We start from the raw sequence: 24303 nt of genomic DNA, 5'->3' as shown, positions 1-24303 counted from the left end.
GAAAGTCTTGTCAAATATATAGAGTGCTGGGAATTTAACTCAATGGTGGAGTGCTTGCTTACCATGCAGAAGACCCTGGGTTCAATCCTTAGCACCACACACACACAAAAATAATAAATAAATTATATACACACACTCGTGTGTGTGTGTGTGTGTGTGTGTATGTATGTGTATAAAACTTATGTGTGTTATATATATATAGCTTATATGCATAAAATTGTGGCAGTGTATTACTTGCCAAATTGATTGTTCTTACAGATGAACTTTACAAAGTTTTAGCTAAAGAAAAAGTGTGTTATATAAATGAGAGAAAGAAAGAATTGATTAATTTTGAGTATGTCATTCTAGTCTAGAAGTAGACTTGGTATAGATGTAGACCAGTAGAACACAATGGAGAATTCAAAAACAGGTCTTGAATTCTGACCAGCAGAAATAGAATAGATTTGTGAGTAATTACACTTGAAACAATTGACTTGTTTACCTAAAATCAAATTATTTTACAAGAAAAGACTCCATGAACATATTTTACAAAAATAATTTGGGAAAAATCTTGAATGTGTTGTACAATATGATATCCTTATTTAAAAAGCACTTTTAAATTACTAAGAAAATAATAATTCTAATAGAAAAATAGGCAAAGAATTTCATCAGCAATTTCATAAAGTAATTGGAATAAATAGCATATTGATTAGGATATTTTCAACTTAAGTGATTTAGTTAATTTGAAATTAAAGTGATAAGTGAAAAATATATTTGGTTGTAAGGAAATTTACAAGATTGCTAATCCATAGTTGGCATAGTTTGGGCATGATAAATGGCTTCTCTCATAAGCTTGAATAGAAACTTAGTTGAATACTTATTAAAAAAAAAAACCTTTAAGAAAGTATCTAAATGCTGACTAACAATTTTGCTTTTAAGAACTTACCTGAAGAGATAAGTTTGCAAACATGAAGTGATATGTGCACAGGAAAATTGGTTTTGCCTGTATCACACCAAAAACTTGTGAACAATCTAAATTGTGCGTAAACTGAGGGTTGGAGAAACTACATTTTTAGTTGCAGCCTTTAGAAAGAATAGATTAGGTCTACCTGAATCTTTATTGAAAGATATATTAGTACAATGGAAAAAAAGAAGTTATATTATGTATGTATGTGTGCAGTTCATATAGTGTTGTATGCTAGATGAGTGTCTCAAAGATTAGATATCATAGTTAAATGTGACATATCTGGGGTGCTTTTGTATTCGAACTTTAACATTACCTCAGAGAAAGAAATTAATGTTAAATCCATGTTTGATATTTTTACCTTTATTTATTTAGTTTAGTGGAGGCTTTGTATAACTTTTTTTTAACATATAACCTGTCTAAAAATTAATTTTCATGGTAAAGATTAGGTCATATTTGGAAAACTAAAAGTAAATTGTGTATCATTATGGAAACATTACTTTTTAATCATGTTTTGATTTATTATAACTTTGAAAAATCAGTGAACTTGTAATTAAAAGCAGAGATTTTTTTTTTCCTAATTACAGTAGTTCTTCACTGTGAAGGATTTTTAAATCTGTTTCATGGCATATTTTGTCATATGTCATGGTGAGTAAGTTGTAATTTAAATAGAGGACTGATTTTGTGTTCAAGTTCATTTTGTTGCTGAATACACTTTATAGACAAGTGATCAAAGCACATTTTGAACCAAATATATACATATTTTGATGTAACTGTTATAATTAGAGTACGTACCCATTGTCTCAATAGGATGTATCTGGCATACACTATTTTCATTTTCTTATAGGTGAATGGAACTCTGGTGACTCATTCAAACCATTTGGAGGTGGTGAAGCTAATCAAATGTAAGTGAATGTTATTTTCAATTTTAATTGTTTTTTTAAACCCTTAGAATGAGGATCAGTAAACATTTTCTATAATAGGGCAAATAGCAAATATTTTAGGCTTTGCGAGCCATGTAGTTTATTTACTGTTAGACTCTGTCATTGTAGCACAAAAGCAGCCATAGAACATATGTAAATGAATGGATGTGGCTGTTTCAGTTAAATTTTATTTATCAAAACAGTTTGTGGGCCAGATTTAGCCCCTTGGCTGGAATTTTCCAATCCCTACATTGAAGGAAGGACTAAGGTAAAAACTTATAACTTACTAATAATTATCTTCTGTCAACTCCATGTATGTGGTTGATTATATCCTTGTAGTTCTTTTTTTTTTTTTAAAGAGAGAGAGAATTTTTTTTTAATATTTATTTTTTAGTCTTCGGTGAACACAACATCTTTATTTTATTTTTATGTGGTTCCGAGGATTGAACCCAGTGCCCCGCACATGCCAGGCGAGCGCGCTACTGCTTGAGCCACATCCCCAGCCCTATCCTTGTAGTTCTTGATAATATTGAATACATATATTTGAAAGACAAATTGTTATGCATGCATCCCCTGAGATAGAGGAGGTTGAGAAATCAGACACAATGGCCTGATGAACTGAATGGAACTTTAGAAATCATGTAGCACATTTACTTGCCCTCAGGGAAGTAAATGATTATATAACCCAGAATAGTGGCTTCACAAAGTTTAGGGTTAAGAATTGGTGATCTTCAGGTTCAGATGTGTAGTGCCCCTGCATTTATTTCTTCATAGTGAAATTGGGGTTCAAGTCAATGAGAGTTTGCAACTAACTAGCTCTAAGTACTTCAGGGTCAAAGTGATAGTACTTCTCCACCTGGTAGTGAGACATGGGTAGGCCAGACCCCATTGCTTGTAGGACCCATTTTCCTATCTGCAAAGGGAGGAGATAGAGTTCAGTTACCCCTCTGAGCTTTGCTTGCAAGTGATAGCAGTACGTATTTGGGAATCTCAGAAGTGAGTGAAGTTTGGGCTCCATACTTTATATTTCCCTAGCTTCAGTTTGACTTTCTTGTTACCATTTAACTCCACCTGCTTTCCAAGTAAGGTGATAGATGACTTTCTTGACAGAGCAATAAGACCAAAAAATGTTAACAAGTATTTATACTTTCCTCACCTGCAACATAGCATTTGTGACTATTTAGTTAACAAAAATAGTTTTTAGAACCTTATACATTATGAAATAATTGATAATGAGTTTATTGGGAGGATTAAATTGGGAAGCAAGTGTGAAATACATTTAAAAGTTGTATTGAAGAACTTGATTAAAAGGTTTTATCATTAAAAAACCAGTTTAGCTAGAAAGTCATTTATTTGGAACATTTCATTTCTTTTTGATGCTAGGTAAATAATGTTGAGTCTTTGTGTTATAATTTTTCTGTCTATATTTTTTCCCTCTCATGTGTCTAGTGAATTTTTCTGTCTACTCTTCCAACTTTTTTCAGTTACAACTCTCTGCTTGTTGTGTTTTTCCCTGTTTTTGTGGGATATTATTTGGTCATATTCATTTTGTAAAGTTATTTTGAAATTGTGCCATTACATTCTAAAATGTCAATTAAACCCTGCCTAATTAGTGTCATCTTCAAATATGATGATTTTAAACATTTACATTTAGGAAATTAGTTGAACTTATCTATTAGTAGTTGGTTGATGTTAATCATCTCTAAATTGGGAAAGTATATTCTTGGGATTGTAAATTTTGTTTTCTTTTAATTAGTCTGATCTTATGAGTAATTTCCTATAGAAAAGTATATTTTTTTTCAATTTTTAGGGCAGTCATTAAAGAGATTGTATTATTTTTCTGTGGAGACATGATTAGTGGATGATGGGACTTTCTCACGTAACTGGAGTTTTAGAACTGTCAAAGATTAAGTAGTGAAATGCTATATAAAGTTTCTTGACGATGTTATTTTCCTTCCCTTTCTCTTTCTCCCATCTCTACACCCCAAGCTGGTTCCTATGTAGCTCTCACTGTTCAGGGACGCCCTCCTGGGTCGCCCCAGATTCCACTTGCTGACTCTGAAGTAGAACCATCAGTCATTGGACATATGTCTCCCATCATGACATCCCCTCACTCACCTGGAGCATCTGGGAATATGGAGCGAATCACTAGTCCTGTGCTCATGGGGGTAAGAGTAGGAAAATTTCTTAGTAAATGCTCAATTGTATAAAGATTTCTTTATTTGATATTAAGAGTTTTGAGGTATTGAACTGATTGACAGATTTAAGTTCAAGATTCTAGAAAATAATTTCCTAATATGAAATTGTGTAGTAATGTGGAAGATTGCAGAGTATTGTCATGGCAAATTTAATTCAAATAATAAACACCTATGTATACAAAATAATGTGTCACCCCCCAAAATATAATTAAGATATTCTCTGTTCCAGGTCTTTAGTCATCTTCTAATGTATAATTTAAGAAGACAGAAGCTTTTTGTTTGTTAATTGTTGTCTCCCTGAACCTGAAATATTACTTGACATATAATAGGTGTTTAATAATAAACCTTCATTGAGATTGAATCAAGAATAGACAAGCAATCATAATACAAAAGCAGAATGCATGTAGGGTGAGGGTAAAAATATTAAGTTCTATGAGAGTTCAAAGGAGGAAGAAAGTACATCCAGTTGTGATAAAGAAAGCTTTCATAGAAGGGTTTTATTTGAATTGAACTTTGTAAAACAGGTGACATTTAAGTGGTGGTAATAGGAAAGTAACCCATGTAAAGGAAGTAGGATAAACAGATACAAAGAGCCAAGAAAGCACCAAATATTTCAGGAAGCACTCAGGACTTTTGTTTGGTTGATACCTGTTCAAGTAAATGGTAGAAGATGAGCTTGAAAAAAGTAAGTTGCCTATGTATGTTTCACAATTATCAGACTGATTAACCCGTGTAATTGGATAAGCAGTAAGATTCCATTCAACATTCTTTTGAGCAAGTGAGTGAAATGATTGTAACAGGATTATAGGAAGATTAAATTGGTAAAATATTAAAGAGTTGTGAAACAAGGAGGAATTAGGGAATTGTCTTCATATTTCAGGCAGGAAGTACTGGGAGTTGAGCCATGCAAAGGAATCCAAAGGAAGGAAGTATAAGATACTGTTTATGTAATGAAGGCAATTTCAGTTTTCCAACTAATATTAGTAATGTTCTTGTAAGTTCTCTTTAGTAAAAATGAAATGGAAGGGCAGAAATGTCCTTGTAATTTTTTATCCTTAAGAATTGATCTAAATACCCATCTTCATAACTGCAGGAATGAAGAAAATCCTAAAAGTACTGATAGCTAGAACTGAGGCAGAACATTTTCTATATTGTTTTCTCTGTTTTTAGCTTCACTCTCCACATGTTGGTTTTTTTGTTCATTTTCTCTTTTTCCAGGAAGAAAATAATGTGGTTCATAACCAGAAAGTAGAAATTCTGAGAAAAATGTTGCAGAAAGAACAGGAACGGCTACAGGTAACTAAAGTAGAAATGGGGGCTGTTTACAGGCCAGTAAAAATGTGAGTGGGCATAGTTGAGTTGGTGTTTATCATAATCACAGTCCCGTAGAATTGTAAGCAGTTCCATCAACTATTTTATTGATTAATAATGAACTTTTTCTATATTTTCATGGCATAATTAATCCTCAAAATATTTTTATAACTTTTCAGTTATTGCAGGAAGATTACAACCGAACACCTGCCCAAAGATTGCTAAAAGAGATCCAAGAAGCCAAGAAACACATTCCTCAGCTGCAAGAGCAGTTATCCAAAGCCACAGGCTCTGCTCAGGTAGCATCACTATGAAAAATGCTACCCAACTTTTTGTAGGAAAATTTTCTTCTGGGAATGTGTCAGAAAATGTTGCAGTTGCCTTTTTAAAGTGGTTTTTCGAACACAGGACGAGATGTCCTATGTAGAATATTACAAAAGTAATGATTAGCAAAAATAAATAAGGGCTTCTGATTGTTTGCTTACTCATATCATGTTTCTTTGTTCCATAATTTTAAAAGAACCCAGTGCTTTTGCTTTGATGTAATAAACTACAAAAATGTATTTAGATAAATATATTTGCATTTTTGTGGTTCATTTTGCCATCTTGAAACAGAATGGCAGTAAATATGTTTTTAAACAGGGACATAAGATTTTGCACAGTGACAGACATTGTACTAAATATACATGCAAGCATTCTCTAATTTGCACAACATCCCTTTGAGGTGAGATACTATTGTTTTCTTCCATTTTACGAATGTAGTTTAAAAATCTTAGATAAGCAACTTTCTGAACTAGTACAGTTCAGAAGTGATAGAATTGGGATTCAAACCCAGTCTGAGGATTTCAAAACACATTTATAATAATATAGTCTTAGTGACTATATTTTTATTTTAATTTAAAAATAGACAACCAGGTCCGCTATTATGTAAAATTATAATGCAACAATAAAAGGGGAAAAAAATAAAAATAGATTTACATAGAATTTGCTATATAGGTATGTTATGCAGATAATGGTCTCATTAGAAAAAAATAGCTCAGCATTTGTATGTCAACCAGATGTATTTTGTAATGTTCATATGTAGGATGTATAAAGCTTCTTATATTTTATCTGAAAGAAAAATGGGACAAATTTTGCTTTAGCCATTTAAAATGTGAAAAAGCTGATGATCTATCACTTCTTGAATTAGGCTGAAGTGAAAACCACATAGTAATAGAACTAAAAGGGTTCTTTGAGATCATCTAGGCTAATCTCATTTTCAAATGAAAAATCATGTTGAGAAAACTAGGGCTGAACTGTTTAAATGGACATATTCAAGGTCACAAAGTATGTAGGTCTCCTTTTTGTATCAATGTACTTTTCATTACACAGTGTTTTTCATTACTTTTAATTTTGCTATGTCACATTTTGAGTATTATGCTGGAGTAATGTTGACAGTTTCACATTATTATTATTGAGCGAAGGCCACGGTCTTACCCTGTTTGAACAGTAAAATGTAGTTCCTTATTTAAAAGCTTAACATTAACTTATGTTATAGCAATTGTCCCAGAATTTGCAATTCATTGTAACTCCGAAGCATTGAAAGGTAGTTAACCAGAAGTTATAGTGTAAATAATTCTTTACTTATAGATGTATAATGTAAATTTACATATGTGTGTGTGTGTGTGTGTGTGTGTGTATGTATTTCTTGGCTACATTTGGAAATTGAAACTTTTGTTCTCTTCACTAAAATATCCCTTTTCCTGTCTTTATGGTCATTCCATCTTAAGATCATAGAGTTAGTAGTTACTAATTTTTTTTTTGAATTGTAGAACAGTAAGTATTCTTGATCACATTAGTATTCAACCTTTAGCAGTCTACATGTTGGTTTCTTTGTTTAGCCAGTAATGAACATTCTCTTTTACATGTTTGTATGTGTGTCCTCCTTTCTTCTCTTTTAGGATGGAGCTGTAGTTATACCCTCCAGGCCTTTAGGTGATGCCTTAACAGGCAGTGAGGCAGAAATAGAACCTGGAGATGGACTGGGCAGGACAGACTGGAGCACTGGAGATGCATCTCGGCCTAGTAGTGACAATGCAGATGTAAGCATTAAGTTTTCTAAATCTTGATCTTCTTGTACTCTCCTTACAGCTCCTTTCTTGATTTAATTTTAAGTTATGTGAATTAGAAGTGTTATCTTTATACTTAGTTACTACCATCCCAGTGTTTAATGTAGCAATTTGATGAACAGAAATTCTGGATACTATTGGATATGAAATGTAAAGTTCAGAATTCATTTTTTCCCTCAGACACCAATTGCCAAGTTTTTCTCTTGCAGGAATGGAATTTCCCAGTAGGCTTCTTGTTTGTGGGTAGAGAAGTTAATAATGCCAGTGTTTTTAACTGAACCAGGAGGCCAACTGTTGATATCTTTAAGAGCATGTTAATATTCCATTTGTGGTTAGAGTGACTCAGGCTTGAATCACAGGGCATTTTGCCATTACAAAGAGGAAAAACCTTAGTTCTGTTGGATAGCTTTCAGTTAATAGTACAGGTTTAATAACAGCACTTTCTTGATTAACTCAGAGACTATCAGGTGAACATGGGTCTTTGTTTAGAAGATGGTAATAAAATATATTAAGTTGAATATGTTGTAGCACCATGGCCACATTGATGTTAAAAGCCAATTTCAGCATTATTTATTCATCAGTACTCTCTTAGAAGCATGAAGCAACAGGAAAAAGACTTAAAAATAGGTTACTTTCTTTAAAAGTGAATGAGGGAGGTAGTCTGAGCCAGTGTCTTTGTAGCTATGGATCATAAAAATCAAGTTAGTAAATTGTGATGAATAGATAACATATTTTTTAAAGACTAGAAATGGAAATAAATGTGCTTTGTATATAGAAGGTTTTATTTCTTGTGACTTTGTTGTATACACACATACACATGTAAGTGATGGTAAACTGTGTAAGGTTTTTATCTTAATGAAAGTTGTGATTAAAAAAAAATTTGAGAGTCACTGTATAAACCATTATTCAGGTTACCTTTTTTTTTTGATACTAGGGATTGAACCCAGGGGTGTTTAACCACTGACCACATCTACAGTTCTTTTTGTATTTTTTATTTTGAGACAGGGTTTCACTAAGTGGTGAGTCAGGCCTGGAACTTATAATCCTCCTTCCTCAGGGATATCAGGGTCAAACAATTCCTCTTGAGTCTCTCTGGAATTGCAGACAGACATGGTGGGCTCAGGTTGCCTTTTGAAGGTTAGACCCAATGACTCAGTTCCTCATTCAAGGTAAATTTGAAAACTTTTTGTTCTGTGATAGGAGTCTAATGATTGGGTAAAAGGTTTTAATAGAAACTTTCAATTTGCTGGGGGGAGGGTGTGGGGGATTGAACTCAGGGTCACTTGACCACTGAGCCACATCCCCAGCCCTATTTTGTATTTTATTTGGAGACAGAGTCTCACTGAGTTGCTTAGCATCTCGCTTTTGCTGAGGCTGGCTTTGAACTCAGAATCTTTGTGCCTTAGCCTCCTGAGCTGCTGGGATTATAGGCATGCGCCACCACTCATGGCAGCGGAAACTTTCAATTTTGACTCAAGAAAAAAATTATAATAGCTAACATTTATTGGTCATACATACCATACGTTAGTGTTTTATATTCCTTATCTTAGTTAAACTAATTCTCAAAACAGCCTTATGAAGTAGTATGATTGTTACTGTAACTTTATGAAAGAAAAACTGAGACCAAAGGGAATTAATTGATTTGCCAAACTTATCCAGTTAATAAACGATCTACCTCTGTCTAGTTCCAAAGTACCAGCACTCTCAATATAAACAACATTATTAAAGTATGAAAACACATACCATTTGGGGAGAGCAGTGAAAATTTTAGAGCAACCTAGTGTGTTAGGGTTATGGATGAAGTGGCTTGAGATTATCTTGAGTAGAGGCTATAAAAGCTTCAGCTTAGATAGCAGTGCTACTTGGGAATATTTCTTATATTTGTTTTTTTATTATTTGTTTATTGTTCTCTGTTTTTATGGTTTGTCTACCATTAAGAAGTTCCTTGAGAGCATAGACACTCTTATGTGACTTCATGTTTCCAAAGAATAGGTATTCAGAGCAAGCGATACCTATGAGAAATTTGCATTTTATCTTTTATTTAGAGAAATGTTACAATAAAATCTGTGGCTTAGAAGTATAACTTTATGAAACAGTGAGTTAATTGGTAAGTATAGGTAACAGGCATTCCATTGAATTAAGACTGGCATGTAATTGATATTTTGTAATATTCAATGAACAACAAAATGAATGAGTCAAGTGTTTAGGTTTTATCTTGCATGCAGATGAGGGGCACCATCAGAAACATGTCAGTGTAAAAAATAAATTGCAGTATAGAAACAGGGAGATCTGTAAGAAATGAAAATTGCTTGACTGAATTAGAACATAACAAATGTAAGTAGAATAGCTGACAGTTAACATTTATTGAATACCTACTTTCTGCCAGAAGTTGTACCTAATGGTATACATATATTTTTAATTCTCACTAAAGATGAGGTATTAGGGCAAAACAAATACATGAATATTGTGGAAAATGATGAGAATTCTTACAAGTGTTAGTTTGAGGCTAAAGATGTTCTGCTTTTAGCTTATGGATTTCCATGTTTGTTTCCATTGTACTGTAATAAGTTTGGAGGAACCGGTTTGTTTTCTTAACTTTTGAATCACTGACTTTAATTTTTTTGAGGTTTCTTTTCCTTCCTTTAAAATAGTATACTCTGGTATTTGTGATACTATCATTATTAAAAATTTCTGCTTTTGCTCACTTACTGGAGGTTTTAAAGAATGCTCACATAACACTGTTCTCAAGATAAGGAACTGGGTCCCACATCATTATCCAAAATTCAGAGCATCTGCTTCTGGGTTTCAATTTCTGAATTTTTTTTTTGAAAATTACCATGCACATTCAAAAATATTCCTGTCATGTCGCTGATAATTCAGTCTCAGCAGTCATCAACATGTACCCAAACTTGTTTTGTATGTAACTTCTATTCTCCATACCCTTCAAACACTGAGTTATTTTAAAGTAAAGACTATTTCATTAATGTGTCTTCGAAAGACTTGATGTTTAAAAAATGTAACTATGATATCATTATCAAACCGTAAGAATTAATATTTTCTTAATATATGCTTTGATACTCATCTTTAAAAATCTTTTTATAGTTTATTTGAATTAGGATTCAGTCAAGGATTTCATGTTGTCTTTGGTTGATAAGTCATTGTAGTAGGACTCTGTTGGTAAAAGAAATTGGGTCATATACCAGTAAAACAACTCCCTTTTCAATTGTATTCACAGTGTTATGTAACCTGTTCCTCTATCTTTATTTCCCGAAAACTGATGGTTTGATCTAGAGTCTTGATCAGATTAAGGTGTGATTTTTGGCAGGAACATTTTGTTGGTGGTTCTGTGTACATCTCTTTATGTCACATTAGGAAGTGAATGTCTGGTTGTCTTACTGTGTTTCTAAATTTGTTAAAGGTGTTCATTCAGAGGAGGAACTTCATTACAGAGTTCCCTATCAGACTTTTACATAATGTTTTTATGTGCCATTGGTGACCTAAATGTCCAGATTCATGATGTAATTAGGGGTTTCAGAAGAATGATTTTGTAATTTTATCATTATTTTTTAAATTTGGTACTAGGAATTAAACTCAAAGGCACTTAACCACTGAGCCATATCCCTAGCCCTTTGTTATATTTTATATAGAGACAGGATCTCACTGAGTTGCTTTTGGTCCTGATAAGTTGCTGAGGTTTGATCCTCCTGCCTTAGCCTGCCAAGCTGCTGGGATTACAGGCATGTGCCACCACCCCTGGCTCTTTCTATAGTATTTATTATATGGAATTATTTTATAGGGAACGATTTTCCCTTTCAGGTGTTTAGGTTTCCCTAAAATATAGCTTATACAGAAAATGCAGGATAAATATTTTTTCCCTGATTGTTTTCAGAAGAGTTGATTCCCTAACGTTCCAAGGGTGACCGGTGAGGAGAGAGAGAGAAAGAGAGAGGGGAGGGGGAGAGAATATGAATGAATTAATGTAATATTTTGAACTAAGAGATTCTAACAAGAGTTACCCTGTTTTTGGAATGTGAGAGTGCCTTCAGGTTGTTTCTTTTGTTGCTTTGACTTGATTCTTCAGTATCTTTGATAGTTTTTTTTGCTTTTTATGTTGGAATTATTCTAATCTTATCTTTATAAGCTCCAGAGTTATCTGTTTCTTTAAGGTGGGCCATACATTTGAAGCTACTGTGATATATTGATATCTCTATATCTATATCTATATACACACACACACACACACACACACACACATATTCATACGTACACATGATGATAGATAACGTCTGTCTTCCCAGTGGCTTTCACACACAAGTTCTTGTTCCTCCTTTTCATTTCCTCTGAGGAATGGCTGTATTGCTTTGGAGTTCCAAATTTTCCCAGAATTGAATTTTCTGCATGTCATAATATAGTTTGTATTTTATATTGTCATCCCTATATAAATAGGGCAAAAGAGTTTTTTATTTGTTGGTTGGTTTGTTTTTTGAGCTAGTGGAGAGTGAACCTAAGCTCATACTAGGCAAGTACTCCACCACTAAGTTGTAGCCCCAGCCCTAGGCAAAATGCTTTTAATTTGAAAAGAAAGGATAGTTGGAAAAGGCAGAGGTTAGAGAAGATGAATAGAATTTGATTTTGACATAATGCATTTGAAGTATGTAATGTATCTAGTTAGAGTTATTTGGTAGAAGTTAGGTAAAACTGTTTTATTGGTTCTGTATTTTTTATCAACATAAAACTGAAAAGCTGAGGGATTAAGTGACTTTCTAAAGTCAGGAAAAACATAGTAGAGTCAAGTATTGTATGAAAGTTATTTAATAGTTTTAAATATAAACATGAAATTCAGAATGCTATTTAAAAAAAAAAAATACTGTTTTTCCTTATTGTCTTTTGGTGAGCCTGTTGAAATGAACTGAATAGTTTTTTTTCCCTCCCATTAGAGTCCCAAGAGTGGCATGAAAGAGAAGATTTATCTAGAGGAAAGCCCAGAGAAAAGTGAAGCAATTCAGGACACTGTGAGTATGAAATCCATAAAGTGAATTTTTTTTTTTTAACCTTTTCTTCTTGTTTTTTTCCTTCTTCTCTTCCCTACTCTTCTCTCTCCTTTTCCTTCCCCCTCCCGCTGTCCACCTTCTGTGGTGCTGGACAGTCACAGGGCCTTGTGCATGATAGGCAAGCCCTCTATCATTGAACCACATCCCCAGCCTCTTAACTTTTCTTTAGCTATTCATATACATAGAATTTACAATATTTTTTGTCTGTGACTGGCCTACTTCAGTTAGCATAATATCTTCATATTGTAGCATGTGACAAAATTTCCTTCCTTTTTAAGAATGAACAATATTCCCCAATTATGTGCTACTTTTTGTTTATTCATTCACCCAGCACAATGAATACTTGGGTTTCTTCTACCTTTGGCTGTTGTAAATAAGGGTGCTCTGCTTTCAGTTCTTTTGGGTATATACCTAGAAGTGCAATTATTGGATCTTACATATTTTAATTGAATGCTTTTAGTATTCTGATTTTACTTTTAAATTAGATTTGCTTGAAGTTTTTTGTTTGGTTGGTTTTGGTACTAGAGATAGAACCCAGAAGGGCTTAACCACTGAGTCACATTCTTAGCCTTTTTTATTTTTTATTTTGAGACAGGAACACACTAAGTTGCTGAGTCTGGCTTTGAACTTGCAATCCTCCTGCCTCAGTCTCCTGAGTCTCTGGGATTACAGGCGTGTGCCATCATGGTCAGCTTGTTTGAAGTTTTATAGTAAAATATTTAATGAATTTTGTGACACATTGATTTTTAGCAACATAAGAATTATTGAAAAGCAGACATCAAATCACTTATAAAATTAAAATTTGACTACTGTTCTAAACAAATTTCTGTTCTTTTACCCGAATTTTTAAAAATAAAAATCTTGAAGTTAGAGAAATAAAAAAGTAATTAATTTAAAAAAAAAAGGCAGAGTAAGAGCATTTAGGAGATGCAGTATCATAACATACTTAAGGAAGAAAAACTACAGATACATACTATCCACTCAATTTATAATTTGTGGATTAATTTACATATAGACAACTTTAATTTCTTATGCAGACAATTCCTAAACCAATATGGCTCCACCCTTCTTTGCCAAGGTCCAGATCTTGCATGTTCAGGTGCTGTCAGTTTTCCAATATTTACTTATCTTAATCTTATATAGTCTTTTATTTTACTGTTTATGGTCTTCAAACATCACATTTTGCGTTAATGCCTCTGTACTGCCTTTTTAATGCTAAATCCTATTTTGTGAGAAGACAAACAGACGAATTATTGCATGGCATGATATCTGCCAGCCTACGGTTTCCTTTTGTAATTTGGTTATTTTTGTTTCTGTAGCAATGTTTGTGATATTACTTTTAAATGTTATTGTAATATACCAGTGATTTTTAACTAGGAGTGATTTTTGCCCTGTAGGGGACATTTGACAGTCAGTGCCTGGAAGTACTTTTGATTATCACACCTGGAAAGTTGCACCTGTCATCTAGTTGCTGAGTAGAAGTTAGGGATGCTGCTAACCATCATACAATGCACAGGACAACCCCATAGCAAAGAATTATTTGGCCCAAAATGTCAATAATGACAGAGTTGAGAAACCCTGCATTATACACTTATAAAAATGAATTCAAAATGACAAAATAGGGCTCGGTGAGAGATTTTAATTATGTTTTCAATGAAAATTTTTGATTTGTACTTCTCAGGTCTATTAACCTCTGCTAAATTTGTCTTTCTGCTCTCATTTTTTCTTTGTCCTGTTATCTTTATCTTCATTTTTTTTTTTTTTTTGAATTAAGAATGGAACCTAAGGCTCTGTACCACTGAGCCATACCCCTAGCCTCCCCACCACCATTTTTTTGAGAGAAGTTCTAAATTGCTAAGGCTGGCCTCAAACTTGTGATCTTCCTGCCTCAGTCTCCTGAGTTTCTGTGATTACAGGTGTGCACCACCATGCTGGGCTGTCCTCATTCACTTTTGTTTTTAAGTTTTTTGTAACCTTATAAGCTGATTTTATGTCTTTATGTAAAAGGTATAATTTAATAACTGAGGTATATAGCAATTAATTAGAACCAGATAACCAAAAGTACAGTGAAAAAAGAGTATTTATTATTTTAAGGGTCAATAATAGTTTCCCCTCTTTCCCCAAGAAATTATCAGTACTACTGTGCTCATTTTTTTTTCTTTTTTTTTTTACTGGAGTGGTATTATGGCCTTAAAAATTTGAGAAGCACTGGTTTGAAAATAAAGTACCTTAAAGAAAATAAACAAAAAGAACTCCTACTCATAAGTGAACCATTATCTTTTTGATGATTTGGCTTTGTTCTTTTTCTGAATTTGACCACCTGATAATTTTTCTGTTTTTCTTTTCTGTTAGCAGGACACTCAGTCACTTGTTGGGAGTCCCTCAACCCGTGTTGCACCTCATATAATTGGAGCAGAGGATGATGATTTTGGTACTGAGCATGAACAGGTAATGACTTTTTTCTAAAAAATCAATTTTTGACATTCTGAGATGTCTCATTTGTTGCAAAAATAAACATTTTCTGGAGATTAAAATAACATTTGTAAGGATTTGAAATTAATCTTAGAACTAACTTTGCTTATTTTAGCTTTGGCCAGTGGAAACAATGAAAGTTTTTTTTTTTTTTTTTAATTTTCTCCAAGGCCATAAGAGTTAGGTCATTGATTTATACCTAAATTTTTCATTTTGTTTTGGAGGTGAGATGTTATTGAATATTTAATATTTTAAAAACTTTAAAAATTCCAGTTATTCATTTATGGTATATAGAAATATCTGGCTTAATTCTTGTCCTTGTATTCTAGGAGCTTCTTAATAGTTTTGGTGATTTTTCTACATAAAAAACTACACTATCTTTTTCTAGTTTCCAGTCTTTGCATTTAAAAAAATATATATTTTTTATATTGGTACCGGTAACTGAACTCCAGGGCACTTTACTACCGAGCTGCATCCCCAGTCCTTTGTTAATTTTTTATTTTGAGACAGGGCCTTGCTAAATTGCTTAGGGCCTTGTTAAGTTACTAAGACTGACCTTGAACTTTCAGTCCTCCTGCCATGGCCTCTGGGATTACAAGTATATGCCACCATGCCCAGCTGTATCATTTCACTTCTTTTTTTATTGTGGTAGTAGAAGTTGAACCCAGGGTTTTGTGCGTACTAGACAAGTGTTGTACCACTGAGCTACATCTCCAACCCTTTTTATTTTTATTTTGAGACAGAGTCTCACCAGGTTGCCCAGGTTGGCTCCAGTCTTGCAATCCTCTTGCCTCAGCCTCCTGAGTAGCTGGGATTACAGGTGTGCAACACCATGCTGGTCAATCTGTGTATCTTCCCCCCCTCCCCTTGTTCTTGCCTTTATTGCGCTGGTGAGGACTTATAGTATGAGGTTGAATTGAAATGGTGAGAAATCCTTGCCTTATTCCTGTTCTTAGGAAGAAGCATTCAGTCCTTCATCATTGAGTGTGTTAGCTATAGGTATTTTTGTAGCTGCTCTTTGTTAGGTTAAGGATTATTAAATAAAAAACTATTCCAGGTTTGCTGTGAGTTTTCATCATGACTAGATGTTGAATTTTGTTGAAAACCTGAGATGATCGTATGGTTTTTAAACATTTAGTCTAGCAGATTACATTGATTAATATTAGAATGTTGAACCAGCCTTGTATTTCTAGAAAGAACTCCAGTCAAATCATGTGCTATCCCTTTTTTATATTGTATGTAATTCGCTTTTATTTTTGCCAAAATTTTTTGCCTCTGTATGCATGAGGGATAATGGTCTAGAATTTCACTTTTTGTAATATCTTGTCTGATTTTGATAGTCAGATAGTGCTGACCTTGTGAATGATTTGGGAAGTGATCTCCTATTTTTGGGCAGATACTATGTAGAATTGGTATTTTTTTTACACTGTATTTTTTATTTGTTATTATTTGTTTATATTAACTTTCTTCTCTATATAAATGTGAAAAGTCATGTGGAAATTGTAATGCTAGTTTGTCTTTAAGTTTAATTATTATCTATTTTCTATGTTCAGAGTATTTAGGGATTATACAAATGACAATATGTTAACTTAAAATCATACAGCTCCATTTTACACTCTCTTTCTGTGATTAGCCCTAAAGCAAAGAAAAACATCTCTCCATTGTTGAGCAAAAAACTTTTCTACATTTTCAGGAATTTTATTTGTTTTCACATACTGATTTGAAGATAGTATGTGCTCCTACATGATCATTTCCTGAACTTCCATTCTCCTAAAATGGTCTGTCTTCTGATCCCAGGAAATGATTAATTTTCAGAGGAAGAAATTCAGATTCCATGGCCTATCTTGCTAATAACTTTTAGTGGAATTTTTAAAATATTGAGTTTTTTTTTTTTTAAATAGGGAGATCAAAGTGAAATTTGGATAGTTGTGATTAGTTGAACTTATATTGCATTTCATATTTGTATGTCAGAGTTATTGATGTATGATTTTTTCTTCCTCTAGATCAATGGGCAGTGCAGCTGTTTCCAGAGCATTGAGTTGCTAAAATCTCGCCCTGCTCACTTGGCTGTTTTCTTACACCATGTAGTTTCCCAGTTTGACCCTGCAACATTGGTAACTTATTTTGCAATTTAACTGATTCAGTCTTTATATTGAACCTTTTTTTTTTAATAGAACTTTTCATATTTACAAGATTTCACATATATACTTCTTTTAGTTTTCCAAACACATAAAGGCAGATATGAAAGATACTTAAAATGTTATTAATTCACTTTTTAAAGACTTGATTACATGGTAAAAACTATATTGTTGATGGTGACATGCCTGTTCCAAACATTCCTGTTCAGTAAGGATCTAGCAGGTTACCTTTTTTGGTGATTTTTCACTTTGTCTTTTCCTTTTCTTTCTCTGCAACAGCTCTGTTATCTCTATTCAGACCTGTACAAACAGACCAATTCCAAAGAAACTCGTCGCATCTTTCTTGAGTTTCATCAGTTCTTCCTGGATCGATCTGCAGTAAGTTTAAATGTTAATATTATCTTTGCTTTAGTACATTGATTTATTGTCCTGCTGTTTCCAGTAGTCCTTCCCATTTTTTGGACTTTTTTGTGCTTTTAAATATCTGTATTATATCTCAACTATTGATTACTTTTTACAATAATTTCTAAATTAATTTTGGGCATATGAATTCTCACAGTAGATTTTAGGGGATTATATATGTATACTTATGCTTTTATAAGTGCATAATTAGAAACAGGGAATGAAAAAAACATATAAAATAAGTATAAAATAAGCTAGTCCTAATATATATTTATATTCTAGTGTGGTGTATATACACACATATATATATATATGATACACACACATACATACACACATTTATTTGTTAGTATTCCAAGGGATAATAATTGTATAATTGAAATCTGTATGGCCTCTTTGAAGCTTAGAGGCACAAATTTAACTAAAAAGTGGCAGGCAAAAATCTCACATACTGAGATTAATGATAATAGGGCTTTATTTTTACTAATAGAAATGTCAGTAGGGGTTTTAAACTAGTAAGTTTTATTGTTAGCCTTGCTAGAAGCAAAAAGCACTTAGCCCTTAATGCTTCAATGGGTGTTCATGCTGCCTGGATTGCACCCTTTCATGTTTCAGTTTTCTTAGACAAGTACTTCATACCTTTTCTCTCCTAACACGTGTATCACTTCCTGTTCTAGCTTTTTCTCAGCTGATGACCTTTTTGTTTCTCTGCAGAAGTTAAAGTATAGAAAAAAGAACTTCTACAAGTTATGTCACATACTTCCATCATATAATGTACTCAGCCCTTTGTCCGGATACTGTTGAGGAATTGTACAAACTCTATCCATGGCCAGCTCTCCCTTTTTTACCCAGTGTATTTCCTTATAACTTCTCAGAGAACTTGCTCTAGCTATTATTTCCCTGCTCTCTTGCATTGTTGATTTTTTTTCCCTATTGAATCATTACATTAACATGTAAAACATTGTTTTTTCTTTTATTTTAGAATAAACATACACATTTTGATCGTACTTCTCCCTCCAGCTCCTGCCTCATTTTCTCTGTATTCCTTTACAAAGTTGTCTACATACTTTTGTATTGCTAAATATACTTTCCTTTTCCACAAGGCCTTTCCTGACCAGCTTTCTAAATCTCACTCCCTTCGCTGTAACTTCTTCTGTGTTGTTTTTGTCTCTAGGACTTATAGTTTATTTATTAATTTTATTTGTGTGTATACTTGCTCTCCTGACCTGAATATAAGCTTCAATAAGACTATTTGTATGATGCAGTATCTCTAACACTGAAGTTTCTGATACATATCTATTCAGTGAATTATACTGCCATTGTTTTCATACATCACTTTTGTTAAAATAGCTTATTGTCATGAAGAAATGACAGAATATTTAAGTATGTTTAAATTTTTTATTTTTTAAGAGAGCTCCAGGCTAAGTCAAAACTATACTTTGCTGCTCATGATCTATGAGTATATCAACGTTAAAGAATAAGAAGGATTGGTTAATTTACTAATTATTCTTTAATGCTACAGGTCATATTTATTCATATAGATATCCACATATACAAATTAAATTTTATTTTTTTGTACTTGTACTAGAAAGACTTTTAAGAAAAATGATTTGAGCTACTGCTTGGCAACATAAAGAGAAAGTTTTGCAGTCCGTTTCATTATTCTTAAAGTGAATATGAGAGATCATAATTTTTTAGCAGTGACTTATTTTCAAAACTTAAAACTTGATAACTTTATGGGAATCATTTAATTTCTGGAAGTATATCACTGAAATAGGTATTCGATACTTTATGAGAATGAAGAGGCTAAGATATTTCTTCTAAATACAGAGTAATAAAGTTTTCTCTCAAACTGTTGGAGGGGAAACACAATAATCTGTTTGCTTGTGAGACCAACAACTGTAGTTATCATGGGGAAAATCCTAGCTATAAGAAGTAAATTCTAAGACCTTCAATTTAGTTAATTCAATAGCAAAAACTATAGATGATTACTGATTAAAAACTCAACATTCGGCTGGGGATGTGGCTCAAGCGGTAGCGCGCTTGCCTGGCATGCGTGCGCCCCGGGTTCGATCTTCAGCACCACATACAAACAAAGATGTTGTGTCCACCAAAAACTAAAAAATAAATATTAAAAATTCTCTCTCTCTCTCTCTCTAAAAAAAAAAAACTCAACATTGACATCCAATACTTTCTCACTGGAAGTGTGACTAAATAAAAACCCTACAGATTTTTAACTTTACATTGAAAAATAATTGGAAGTCTGTAGGGTGAGCATCTCAAATCCAGGAAATAAACCTCACAGTTAGATGAGTCACTTTTTCCTATGACAACATACACATAGTTTAGGTTTTACCGATTTTAATTCAAGTGCTATATAACTTGTTGTATTAACTAATGATTTTAGGAAACCAAAGCCAAGCCTGGTAAGTGGTGCGTGCCTGTAATCCCAGAGATTGGGAGGCCTAGGCAGGATTGAAAGTTCAAGGCCAACCCCTGTGATTTAGCAAGACCCTATCTTATAATAAAAAATAGAAATAAAAAATAGAGTGTGCTGGGGATATCACAATGGTAGAGCACCCCTGAGTTAAATCGCCAGTACCAGAAAGAAAGAAAAAAAGGAAATCAGAATCGGTCTATTCATTAGGAACAAGTATGACACTGAAACATTCAGTCATGTAAGTGAAAGAACTGTAGATATTTCCTTCATACCACAAAACTGGGAAAAGGGCTTGTTTTTAAGTTTAAACAATAGAACACTCTGGGGCTATGAGATCTGAATGAGTAAATGAGCTCATTTGTGAATATGCCTGTCAGAGTAGGTATCCTTGTTTTATCCATTTATACAAATACTTAAGCTGTTTCACCTTTGTTGGATTTTGTTTTAGCATCTGAAGGTTTCTGTTCCTGAAGAAATATCTGTAGATCTAGGTAAGTTTGGAGCCCCGACATCCTGCAGAATTTTACTATGCCTCTTTGTATGTAGCTCAACTCAGTTCTAAAGGTTTTATCTAATGCTTAGTAACTGGTTAAATCCCTGAATTACAATAGAAGGAGAGTGTATAATAAATTTTAGGGGAAATGAAATCTGAATTCTGAGATCAAATGCAGGAACTGCACTAAGAATTTCTTTTTGGGGTTCTCCATGATAAATTGATACAAAGTAACATTGCTATGTTGCCAGTGAACTTATGTTGTAGAGGACATACCTTTGGATCAAATAATTCCTTTCTTCTTTATGCAGAAAAGAGGAGACCTGAACTTATTCCTGAGGATCTACATCGTCACTATATCCAAACTATGCAAGAAAGAGTCCACCCAGAAGTTCAGAAGCATTTAGAAGATTTTCGGTAAGCTTAGTGTACATAAAACCTTATGTGGTCATTCTGAATTAATTTTTCTTAAATAGGAAAAGTTGCACATTAAAAACTTCACTTATCAATTAAGTAAACTAGGTGGTCTTATCCCTGTTATTGAATAGGAAAAAAGTATGGAGATGTCTCAAAAGATTAGGAATGGAACTACCGTATGACCCAGTCATCCCACTCCTTGGTATTTATCCAGAAGATCTAAGATCAGTATATATAGTGATACATGAATATCAGTATTTATAGCAGCACATCCTACAACACTCAAGTTATAGAACAATCCTAGATGCCCATCACTAGATGAATGGATAAAGAAAACGTGTGGTGTGTGTATATACACACACATATACATACACATGTACATACACACATACACACACACACACACACACAGTGGAGTTCTCAGACACAAAGAAGAATGAAATTATGTCATTTGCTGGTAAACGGATGAAACTGGAGAACATCATGCTAAGTGAAATCATACAGAATCAAAAAGTTGAAGGTTGAATGTTTTCTCTCATGTGGAAGCTAGAGAGATATAAGAAATAAAAAAGGGGAAATCTCATGAAAATAGAAGGGAGAACAATAGAGTTAGAAGCAGAGGACCAAGGATGAGGGAGAAGGGGAGGCAAAGGAGAAAAACTGGGGAGTAACATTGACCAAATTATGCCATGTGCTTGTATGAATATATCACAGTGCATTCCAATTTTAATATTTAATTAATTTTTTAAATTCATATATGACGGCGGAATGCATTACAATTCTTATTACACATATAGAGCACAATTTTTTATATCTCTGGTTGTAAACAAAGTATATTCACACCAATTCGTGTTTTCACACATGTACTTTGGATAATGACATCCATCTCATTCCACTATCATTTCTAACCCCATACCCCCTACCTTCCCCTCCCACCCTTCTGTCCTATCTAGAATTCCTCTATTCCTCCCAAGCTCCCTCTCTATACCCAACTATGAATTAGCCTCCTTATATCAGAGAAAACATTCAGCATTTGGTTTTTTGGGATTGGCTAACTTCACTTAGCATTACTTTCTCTAACTCCATCCATTTACCTGCAAACAATTTTATATATAACTATAACACACAAATTAGAAGGAAGATCAATAAAGTAGAGGAATAGGATCAGGGTAAGGGAGGAAGGTACAGAAGGATATAATACTAGGGATTGAAATGGAGAAAGCATTGTCAATATGTCAATCCCACTATTATATGTGACTACAATGTATTTATTTATTTATTTATTTATTTGAGGTAGAGGCGATATCTTTTTTTTTTCTTTTTTTAAATATTTATTTTTTACTTATAGGTGGACACATATCTTTATTTTTTTTAGAGGCAATATCTTTATTTTGTTTTTTTAATGTGGTGCTGAAGATTGAACCCAGTGCCTCATGCATGGTAGGCGAAGTGCTCTACCTCTGAGCCACAACCTCAGACATCTGGAGTCAAAGGGTTAGAGTGGAACTGAGAGTCTACAGTCTACCTTCTGTGTCCTTTCAAGATTTGAGCTCAGTATTGTGTCTGTGCTAGGTATATTCTTTCAGGATATGTATCTTTGAGTGATTGCCTCTAAAATTTTGGCATTCTAGGTGATGTGACATTTTGCCTGTTCCTAGAAATGTATAGCTATGGAGACTTTGAGAAACATCTACAGAGGGAGATGGTTTTCCCCTAGGCTACCTCAGGAGATTTCTCCTATTCCCTTTAGGCAGAAACGTAGTATGGGACTGACCTTGGCTGAAAGTGAGCTGACTAAACTTGATGCAGAGCGAGACAAGGACCGGGTAATTTTGGAGAAGGAGCGGGCATGTGCAGAACAGATCGTTGCCAAAATTGAAGAAGTGTTGTAAGTAATAGAAGTATATGTGGAAAAGTTAATATTGCTTGAAGTACTCCAGACAGATTTAAAAGGGCAGTCAGTATATAAGAGGAAGTGTTTATTTTGTTATAAAACTTCAAAAACTATGATTTTTTCCCCCTGACATTTCATTTTAGAAAAAGTTCTTAGATTGTGAATGTAGCTCATTGGTAGAGGATTTGCCTGGGATGTGCAGGATCTTGATTTGATCCCCAACCCTCCCCACCCCCCCACCCCCCCGCCACACACACACACACACACACACACACCATACACAGTTCTTGCATTTCTTTTTCTGGATGTTGGTAAATGAATAACACTGGAATTTCTAATCAGTGATCCAAACCAGGTGAATACTTTCATTGATTTTAACTCATAGACTTTGGAAATATTTCTTATGGTAAAACATGTACAATTGATGAGTGCAAAAATGGTAGAATTCCTTTGGGGATTAGGGTTCTCTTGATATTTTACTCTAGATGACGTTTATTCTGTTAGATGTCCATGATATGGTTTATTTATCTCTTCTGATTTATATGTGCATGGGTCTCTCTGCCATACTTTGTTTAATCTCATTTACTATTCTCTCCATAGTTCTGTTCTTTTTCTTTACTGGTGGGGTACAAAGCATTTGGTTTTGTTCTGTTGTTTCAGGTGTCTTAAGTTCAATAGCAAAATTTTAATTAAACTTATATGTTTTATTTTTAAACATTTGTACTTTTAGGTTGACTGCTCAGGCTGTAGAAGAAGAAAAGAGGTAACATAATTATTCTGACCCCCCACCCCGAGAATTTTAAGAAAAAAGGAAACTTTCTTTTCTCATATGAGCCTTAAATTACAATTGATTTCTTTTTAACTTAAAAATGTACTGTGGTTTCCCCCTGGTGGCCTTGTGTTATATTTGATTAATATTCTAGTGATAAATGAGTAGAAACTTTGTGTGCAGTGAATAAATCCTAAATTTTTTTTTCCTTTTTGCTTAATTAATTTTAATAATTCCATTGTTGGGTTGGGGTTTTGGAAATCATTTGATGTCTTTATTCATACTGACCCTCCATTCTCAGAAGTCTTATTTTTATTTAATTCTCCAGTTCCACAATGCAGTATGTTATTCTCATGTATATGAAGCATTTGGGAGTAAAAGTGAAAGAACCTCGAAATCTGGAGCACAAGCGGGGTCGGATTGGATTCCTTCCAAAAATCAAGGTGAGACTTGGGAGGCTGAGGCAGGAGGAACACAGGTTTACGTTCAGCTTCAGCAACATAGCAAGGACCTAACTAAGCAACTTAGTGGGACCTTGTCTCAAAATAAAAAATAAAAAGGGCTCAGTGGTTAAGCACCCCTGGGTTTAATCCCTAACACACACACACACACAAAGATGAAAACTGGAATGATAAAAAAGTGATCAGGGCTCAGTACTTCTTTACATTCGTTGCACTGTTTTCCTGCCTTTTAATATTTGCTGAATCAGCACATTAGCACTAGGCATAACAATAGGTAGATATG

The 24303-nt window shown here is 33.7% G+C and overlaps 1 protein-coding gene across 10 annotated transcripts in view; it reads left to right on the top strand.

Annotated features, from left to right (window-relative positions):
• The window catches only part of Arhgef12 (Rho guanine nucleotide exchange factor 12), a 159005-nt gene that overhangs the window by 98110 nt on the left and 36592 nt on the right, over positions 1 to 24303 (top strand). For 7 of the 10 annotated variants that reach the window (XM_058577129.1, XM_058577128.1, XM_046438586.2 and 4 more), the window contains 14 exons: positions 1791 to 1848; positions 3856 to 4034; positions 5283 to 5360; positions 5555 to 5674; positions 7316 to 7456; positions 12421 to 12495; positions 14887 to 14982; positions 17010 to 17120; positions 17424 to 17522; positions 20435 to 20477; positions 20791 to 20896; positions 22647 to 22784; positions 23521 to 23553; positions 23888 to 24002. In XM_058577129.1, coding sequence (XP_058433112.1) covers positions 1791 to 1848; positions 3856 to 4034; positions 5283 to 5360; positions 5555 to 5674; positions 7316 to 7456; positions 12421 to 12495; positions 14887 to 14982; positions 17010 to 17120; positions 17424 to 17522; positions 20435 to 20477; positions 20791 to 20896; positions 22647 to 22784; positions 23521 to 23553; positions 23888 to 24002 — 1392 coding nt within the window. The remainder of the gene's footprint in view (positions 1 to 1790; positions 1849 to 3855; positions 4035 to 5282; positions 5361 to 5554; positions 5675 to 7315; positions 7457 to 12420; positions 12496 to 14886; positions 14983 to 17009; positions 17121 to 17423; positions 17523 to 20434; positions 20478 to 20790; positions 20897 to 22646; positions 22785 to 23520; positions 23554 to 23887; positions 24003 to 24303) is intronic. The other 3 variants (XM_058577125.1, XM_058577123.1, XM_058577126.1) reach the window with 2 other exon arrangements.

This window comes from Marmota monax, unplaced genomic scaffold (assembly GCF_021218885.2).
Source record: "Marmota monax isolate L192 unplaced genomic scaffold, Marmota_monax_Labrador192_F-V1.1 WCK01_AAM20220418_F8-fsc00081, whole genome shotgun sequence".
In the NCBI taxonomy this organism is placed as follows: Eukaryota; Metazoa; Chordata; class Mammalia; order Rodentia; family Sciuridae; genus Marmota; species Marmota monax.
Note: the sequence above shows the minus strand (reverse complement) of the source record. Positions and strands in the feature narration are given on the sequence as shown.